Genomic DNA, 8,124 nt, shown 5'->3' with positions numbered 1-8,124 from the left:
CTCCACTCCACCTCCAGGTGCCGGCCTGTTTCCTCCTGGCCTGGGGCAGCCCCTCGCTCAGAAGCCTCCACTCCAGGCACAACCCAGGGGACCCCCCCTTTCCATGTCCTACACCCACGATGTTTCCACCTCCGGGTCCTCACAGGCACTGGGCCTGGGTTTTCCTCAGAGTAGCCCCCGCAGCCCCTCCCAGTCCACATCCACTCCTGGGATTCCTGGCATCCCCACCTGGCCTTCAGATGCCATCGGTGTTCGAGTCTGCTCCTCCATGTCATGTGCCCCCCACCCCCAGCAACCTACTCCCCGGCTCTGGCTCCTGGGCCTGGACCCACACTTCACTGACCACAGGACCCCTTGGCTTCCCTATTTCCTTAAGGTCCCCTGGAATCCAGTTCCTCTGCCATCTCCACCACTCAGGGTCAGCCCCCCATTCCTACCCCAACTGTGGGGATCCCCAAATCCAGATGGGCCCTGGGCCTGCCCTCTCCACCATGTGACCAAGGTGTTGTGCAATCCAGCCCCCTCCCCTGACCCTCCCCGAGGGGATTTTCGAGGAGGGCTGTGCTCAGTGCAGGCCAGCCGGCACCCCTGCCCCCCCCAGGGGGCTGGGCCAAGGCATAAATAGGGGTGGTGGCTGAAGCAGACAGCAGACCCAGCCCAGCACCACCATGCTCGCTCTGGAGGCTGCACAGTAAGTGGGGGTTCCCTAAAGGAAGGGGTCCTCCTGCCCTTAGGACCCTCTGCCAGGTCTCCCTCAGGGGTAGGGGGCAGGGGGGGTGGGAGGGAGGGGGTTCCCCCTGCCTTTTGCCCATTCTAGATCTCTTCCTTTTCTTACTTGGTGTCCTTCCTCCATCCTACCCCTGTCTCTCTCAAACATCGAAAATCTCTCCTTGGGATGCCTGCCTCCCCTCCGGCTAATTGCCTCTCCCAGGCAGCCCCCCAGGCCTGTCTGTCCCCCCACCCCCTATCAGGCCTTGCTGAACCTCTGGCTTCCTCACTTGTTGCCCACTCTGCTGCTCATCACATCATTTTGTTTCTGGGGTTCTATCCTCTGCCTCTTGCTCCCTCTCTGCCTCTGTCTTTGCCCCGGTCTCTTTCCAGTTCTTCCTCTGTCTGTCTGTTCTCTCCTGCTATCTCCCTGTCTCTCCCCCAGCCCCTTCTGGCGATCTCTGGGACTCAGCTGCTTCCTGCATCAGTGAATGTGTCTCTCCACATTTTCCTCCCATTCTTGCCCAGTGGCTCTCCATCTCCTCTGGTCCAGAGTGGACCCATTTAATGGACTTGATGACGGAGGCCCCTCCCTGCCCCCATCAGCCCACTGGTGCCCACACCACCTCTCCAGGGACTTTCTCTCCCTCACTTTCCCTGCCCCCCAACCTGCCCCTGCCTATGCAAATCCCAGGGGAGGGGGGACATTTGCCTGTCCCCCCACCCCCCACTTCCTGTCCCGCTCGAGTGTGGTGGGGCTGGTCTCACACAAGGACACGCAGCAGAAGAGCTGCGGTGGTCACAGCTGCAGCCGCCTCCCCACTCCGGCTCCCCCACTGCCTCCCAACCACCCTGAGACTCCAGGCTGAAGGCACCCCTGACATGCCCCTGTGTCTCTCCCCCTCCAGGCTCGACGGGCCACACTTCAGCTGTCTGGTGAGTCAGAGCCCTGGGGACCAGGGAGGGTAGAGGGGACCCACATGGCCCACCTTGACCCCCCTGCTTCAGTTTCCCCTTCCATTCCTTCCTGTCACTTTGTCTTTCTGACTCCCTCCATATCTCCCACCAGTACCCTCCTCCTCACCTGCCCATCTCCTTCCTGGACCTTTCTCTGCCAGCTCTTGCCAGCTCTCAGACTTTGGGTCCACTTCCTGTCATGGGGAAGAATGGGGGTCCTTGTGTCTTTGGCTTTGTGTCTCTCCACCCACCCCACATTCAGCAAACCTATCAATTCCTTCTTTCCTTCTCTTCCTTGCCTAATTGTTTTCTCAAAAGCATAGTCTACTAGTTCAGACACACAGAATACTATGCTCTCACCATCCATAACCCACAACCCCGTCCAAGAACGAAAACCTCGCTCACTCCCCACGCCCCATTGCCAGCATGTCCCACCTTGCTTCAACTTGATGAGTTTTTTGCTTTAAAAAAAAAAAATGGAGGTATTACCTACAAGTTGGCAAAGTGGCAGATCTGGTGTGCAGCCCAGTGACATTTCACGTTCCACACACCTGTGTAACAGCTAACCAGACCAAGACATAGAATGTTTCCATCTCTCTGGAAGATTCCCAAACAACAATCACCCCACCCCGCTGGGATCTTTTCCAACATGGATCTGTGTTGCCTGGTTTTGACCTCGATATGAAGTGTATCAGGCAGGATGTCCCCTTTGGCTCTGGCTTCCTTCATCAGCATTCTGTATTGGGCATTGTTTTGCTGTGGTATTTAAGTACACTCTGTCCCCAATGTGGGGCTCGAACTTATGACCCAAGATCAAGAGTTGCATGCTCTACTGCCAGCCAGCCAGGTGCTCCAGCCTTGGTTGCTTTTCTCTGTCGTATAGTGCTCTGCTGTTCCCCTGCCCCGCGACACACACACGCCACGACCACCTGTTTATCCACTCTCCTGTCCATGGGCTATTTCTCTCTTGGGGCTCTTGGAAAAGCTGCTCTGATTGTTCTCGAACAAGGCTATTTTGTGGACCTATGTTTTCAGTGCCATGGGGTAATACCTGGGAGTGAGGCTGTGGGGACATCTGGATGTCTAGACTTGGTCTTGACTATAATGGCTAAACATGATTCTTGAGGGGTAGATCAAAATGATAGATAAGTGGATAAAAGAAGCTTTGAGATTTTCTTTGCCTCTGTAGAAACACTTCTATCCCTGGGACAGGCGCGCCTGGGGGAATTCTTCCCTGCCTTACCCACACCTTCCTAGGAGCTCACGGTCTTAGCAGGTGCTGGCTGCGATGTCTGTGAGACCCTGGGTCTCGGGGTTTCTGCACCTCTCCTGCTGTGTCTTTCATTCTGTGTGTGTGTGTTCCTGCTGTGGTGTGTATATGTGTCCCTGCTTTCTGTATCTCTGTATGTCTCTTTCTTTGCCCGTCTCTGGTGCCTGGTTTCTATGGCTCTTTCTGTCCATCTCCCAGCCTTCCCCTCTTCTCCCTTGTCAGAACCCTTCTGCTGGCCCAGAATGGGTGTGGGGGCTCCCCAAAGCCTGGGATGACCCCTCTTCCCCCCACCTATCAGTATCCAGATGGTGTCTTCTATGATCTGGACAGCTGCAAACACCCCAGCTACCCTGACTCAGAGGGGGCTTCTGGTGAGTGGCCCTGCCCTAGCCATCCTCCTGACCTGGACCTTGGGCCCATTTCACAGATGGGGGAGCTGAGTCTCAGGGGAGGATGTCACCTAGTTCAGCAGGATAAGATTAGCCCAGGTCTCCAGACCTCCCCCCTTTTCCTCTCCCAGCCACCCTCTTGCCCATGCAAATTCTGGGGAAAAACATTTGCAAGGCCTACAATGGCCTCTCTGTGCTGGGGGCTTCGAGTGGGTGGGGCTGAGGCCAGACCTGGCTTCTGACTCAGTGCCCTTCCACCCTCTCCCAGACTCCCTGTGGGGCTGGGACCTCAGTCCAGCTGTCCCAGCCACATCCTATGAAGCCTTCAACCCAGCTGTGGCCAACTTCAGCCATCCTCAAGGTATCCAGCTCTGTTACGGACCCTCGACCTACAGCCCCGTGGGGAGCCTGGACCCAGCCCCCAGTGTAGAGGCCCCGGGGCCCAGCTTCCCAGCATACCCCACGGAGGACTTCACCAGCCAGGTGAGGGGCAGGGACACGATTAACTTTCCCATCATCGGCTCGAGATTTCCTAGATGCCAGGCAGCGTGTGAAAGCCTCTGGGTTAAGTACCATTTCTGCTCCATTGCACGGGCCAGCCAACAGAAGCATGGATGTCAGGCAAGGAGCTGCACGGGAAGCCATGTTCTGGGTTGGGCAGACTTTCAGGGAGGGGGCCCGGGTATCCCTTGGCCATGCCATGGAGACAGGAACTGAGGCCAGAGCACAGGCTGTAAAGGGTAGGGGGGGCACAGTGGGGAAGTCCACAGTGAGGACCCAGGAGGAGGAAGCGGAGGAAGAGCAGAGGGAGGGAGGAAAGGGGGTCCCTGGACTGCAGGTGATCTTGACCTTTTGCAGACCATGGGCCCCCCGGCGTATGCCCCGTACCCCAGCCCTCTGCTGTCGGAGGAGGAAGACCTCCTGCTGGACAGCCCAGCCCTGGAAGTTTCAGACAGCGAGTCGGATGAGGCCCTCATGGCTGGCCCTGAGGGGAGGGCATCTGAGGCAGGTATGTAGGAGCTAGTGGGGTGTGGTGGGGCCCCAAGAGGAGATGGGGGAGGGGCTAAAGGAACCCCCCGCTTCTCAAGCACCTACTGTATACTCCAGTGATGAGGGTATTTCCCTGTGTGACCTGGGGCAAATGACTGTACCTCTCTTGGCCTGAATTTCCTATCTACCATGGGGATGACGTAAGTGTCTATTACTGGTGTGTGGGGATTAAGTGCGATAATACGGGTGAAGGAGAGCAGTGCTTGGCACAGAGCAGTCAGTATGTCTCCATCCTTTACAGACACGATAGCAATGGACACAATCATATCAACACAGGTTCCCCGGAACCCCTGTTTCCGCACATGTGACTGACCTGTGGTTTGCCCTGTTCCTGGGCCGGTAGGATCGTGAATTACTTTCCCTACCTGGCTCTCGGTTTCTCATCTGTAAAATGGGCAGCAGTAGCAACAGCCCCATCTCCTGGGCTTCTGATGAAGATAAAATAAGCTCTTAACTGTAAATGCCTAGAACTAAGTGCTTCACAGAGGTTTGTAAACACACACACACACACACACACACACACACACACACACACACGCCTCATTTACAGCTGAGGAAATGCCAGCTCAAGGTCACTGCTGGGAAATGGCAGACCTGGGGTTCTGGTACCCAATGGCCTGCTATGAACAGCCCCTCTCTGGCTTCGTGGGGGTCTTTGCTGTTGGTAGGAGCAAAAAAGAGACCCCAGCCACACCTGCAAATCCTTCCAGGATCCCAGTCCCTCTGGGGCTGAGAAATGGCTAGGCGCATTCAAACCCACTTCAGATCTCTTCACCACCACTCAGCGCCCCGTTATAAGCCTCTGAGGGGCCTTGGCAGTCCATTCTACGGATCCTGTCCTCCACACGCACGGCAGACACGTATTACTACGTGCGGACCACCAGCAGAGCAGAGGAGAGATGCAGGTCCCCAAGATAAAGCAAGGCAGGGGGATGGGAGCTGTGGGGTAACAGCTTCGGGGAGGAGAGAGGCTTGACTCCGATGGGGAGGGGGGTGGCCCAAGGAGAACCCAGGCAGATGCCTCCTCCCTCGTCCCAATGCTCTCGGCTGGGAGACTGAGGCTTGCTGGGGGCCTGGGAGGAGGAGTGAAGCGGAGGGGGCGGGGAGGCGTGGCGCCCCAAGGCTCGCTCCCCTAACGTGCCCCGACCACCGCAGGGACCCGCAAGAAGCTCCGCCTGTACCAGTTCCTGCTGGGTCTGCTGACGCGCGGAGACATGCGCGACTGCGTGTGGTGGGTGGAGCCAGGCGCCGGGGTCTTCCAGTTCTCCTCCAAGCACAAGGAGCTCCTGGCGCGGCGCTGGGGCCAGCAGAAGGGCAACCGCAAGCGCATGACCTACCAGAAGCTGGCGCGCGCCCTGCGCAACTACGCCAAGACCGGAGAGATCCGCAAGGTCAAGCGCAAGCTCACCTATCAGTTCGACAGCGCGCTGCTGCCTGCCGCCCGCCGGGCCTGAGCCCAGTGGGGGGCTCTCCCGGGCTCCGCGTCTGCGTCACGTTGGTGTCCCCACACTCTAGGTCATAGGACCCGTGGATTTCCCACGCTGTTGGGGGTGGGGGGCTGCCATAATCCCTAAGCTCTTGCCCAGGGTCTCCACCCCACCCCAGTCATGTCTGGGGCCCCTCTGGGATTTCCTTGTCATGTTCGGGATCCGCCAGGATCCTCGTGTCTTGGGTCACAGAACCCATGGAGGACTATACTCTGTCTGTGCTGAGGGGGTGGGCAGGACCCTGCTTCCAGATCGCCTTGTGGTGTAGAGATCGTCCAACCAAGCTCTCTGAGCTCCCTTGTGTGTCTGGGATTCCTCAGTCTCATCTGGGGAGGGTGAGCTCACAGCTCATCACACAGGGAGGGGGTTGCTGCTTGTAACCCTAAGCCCCGTTCAGCCAGGGTCTCTCTGGGATCCCCTTCTCATGTCTGACACTCTCCTGTTAGATCTGAGATCTCCTACTTCTGTCTGGGGCCTTCTGGAAACCCTCTATCGTGCCTCAAATCTCTATGCCCATCTGTGACTCTCTTGTCCTATTCCCCAAAATATGTTTGTCATCTTGAGATCCCCCAATTCTCTGGAACCACTGTGCTATCACTTTTTGTGTGTGTGTCTGGAATTCTCCAATCACATCCAGGGTACCTCTGGGATCCTTTAGGCATGTCTAAAAACAACCTTGTCAGGTCTATGGGAGACCTCAGTGAACTCTGTCTTGTCCAATCACATCTGGGGCCTCCCTGGGATCCCCTATCTGCTCTGCCCCTTTGGGGACCCCATTAGCAGACCTGAGTTCTCACAGGGACCCTCCTCTTCCTGGGGTGCCCTCTGTAGGGTCAAGCTAGAGGTCATTCTGGCCAGTCAACTGATTTCTGGGTGATCTTGGCAGCTCTCGCATGTCATCTCTAACCAGAGGTCTCACATTGGTACCTCTACCCCTCTAGCTCCCTTTGGGGCAAATCAGATCTCTGGTGGTGGGTCCTTCTTTAGTTCCCTGCAGCAGTGAGGGAGATTTTACAAACTCCTTCCCTTCAGACTTTGCACGATCCAGCAAAGGTGGGCAGCTTTGCGGTGCAGAGAGGCTGGAGGAGGGTGCCGGGCACCCTTAACGGGGTGCCTGTTCTCCAGTCTGTCCCAGTCCCCACTGCCCCTGGCTGTCAGACCCCCAGTGGCTTCTCTCAGTCGGCTATTGGCCCCTGACCATTTGTGTTTTCAGCCCTGGTGTGAACCCACGGAGGTGAAGCTTGGGTTCACCGTGGGAGCTCTGATTTGAACCCTGTGGGGGTGTCACAGACTGTGGGCTAAAATGCCAGAATCTCAGTCCTTGAGTCTTCGTGATCTAGGATGAAAGACTTGCTGCTTCTGGGCCTCAGTTTGTCCCTTCTGTGAAAGGGGAGAGGAGGAGGAGAAGGAAGATAGAAAAAGTCCCTTGCAGCCCTGCTGAGCCTTTGATGCATCTTCTGGAAATCTATCCACCACCCATTCATTGACATCCAGGAGGAAGAGGACAAGGAAGGAACTTCAAGGACCCAGAGAGGGAAAAGGTCCTTATGTCCCTCCAAAGGACAGCACACACCTTCACTTCACACTGGAATGGGGGCAGGGTGGGAAGGGAGTGCTAGGGACAAAATGTTCCCAGGGCTTCCTCTTGCAAATGAGGTACCTTTTGCAAAAACTATCATCATCACCCCAAGTGTGGAATAAAATAAAATAAAACAAATCAAGGTAGACAGGCTTCCTAGGACCTTTGTTAGGGATGGCTCTCTGTCGGCCCAGGCCTGCTGACTGGCAGAGACACAGGCGGAGGCAGGGCGGACCACGAGAAGGGATGGAAGAGGCGTTCAGCGCTGCATTAGGCTGAGCTTTGAAGGCCGCGGTAAAGGGCTTTAGATGCAGACACTGCTGGTTCCGTTCAGTTTTTGTCTGTCTCTCTTTTTTATAAAGATTTTTTATTTTTAACCAATCTCTATACCAACCTGGAGCTCCAACTCACAACCCTGAGATCATGAGTCGCCTCTTCTTCCGGGATGAGACAGCCAGGCTTTCTCCCTTTCTTCCCCACTGTCTCCCTGCTCCCCTTTCCGTCAAGGTGTCTGTCCCCCTTCTGAATTTCTGCCCTTCTCTGTACGTCTGGATACTGCACTCGGACAGGCAGATAAGGCGGGAGGCTCCCGGCGGCGCGTTGCGCTCTGGTTCCAGCCACTACACCACCCAGCTGGGCGCGCAGGAGCGGTGTGGCTGTCTGCCTAGCAACCCGCAACATCAT

At 56.6% G+C, this 8,124-nt stretch overlaps 1 protein-coding gene across 2 annotated transcripts; it reads left to right on the top strand.

The window, feature by feature from the left end:
* Window positions 1-612: 612 nt before the first annotated feature.
* On the top strand, window positions 613-7,586 carry SPIB (Spi-B transcription factor). Of its 2 annotated transcripts, XM_044256806.1 has the most exons (6): window positions 613-691; window positions 1,617-1,644; window positions 3,234-3,306; window positions 3,593-3,807; window positions 4,183-4,333; window positions 5,530-7,586. In XM_044256806.1, the coding sequence occupies exons 1-6, from the start codon at window positions 669-671 to the stop codon at window positions 5,826-5,828; spliced, it is 789 nt and encodes a 262-aa protein (XP_044112741.1). In that variant the 5' UTR covers window positions 613-668; the 3' UTR covers window positions 5,829-7,586. The 2 variants fall into 2 exon arrangements, with proteins under 2 accessions (XP_044112741.1, XP_044112742.1); XM_044256807.1 differs by lacking the exons at window positions 613-691; window positions 1,617-1,644; window positions 3,593-3,807 and having other exon boundaries at window positions 3,241-3,306.
* The last annotated feature ends 538 nt before the right edge of the window (window positions 7,587-8,124 follow it).

This window comes from Neovison vison, chromosome 7, assembly GCF_020171115.1.
Source record: "Neovison vison isolate M4711 chromosome 7, ASM_NN_V1, whole genome shotgun sequence".
In the NCBI taxonomy this organism is placed as follows: domain Eukaryota; kingdom Metazoa; phylum Chordata; class Mammalia; order Carnivora; family Mustelidae; genus Neogale; species Neogale vison.
Note: the sequence above shows the minus strand (reverse complement) of the source record. Positions and strands in the feature narration are given on the sequence as shown.

What these genes read in the sequence shown, in the direction of transcription:
- SPIB (XM_044256806.1), top strand. Translation starts at nt 669, where the DNA reads ATGCTCGCTCTGGAGGCTGCACA. An exon ending in TGACTCAGAGGGGGCTTCTG is followed by an intron (nt 3,307 to 3,592) that starts GTGAGTGGCCCT and finishes ACCCTCTCCCAG; the next exon opens with ACTCCCTGTGGGGCTGGGAC. An exon ending in CGGAGGACTTCACCAGCCAG is followed by an intron (nt 3,808 to 4,182) that starts GTGAGGGGCAGG and finishes GACCTTTTGCAG; the next exon opens with ACCATGGGCCCCCCGGCGTA.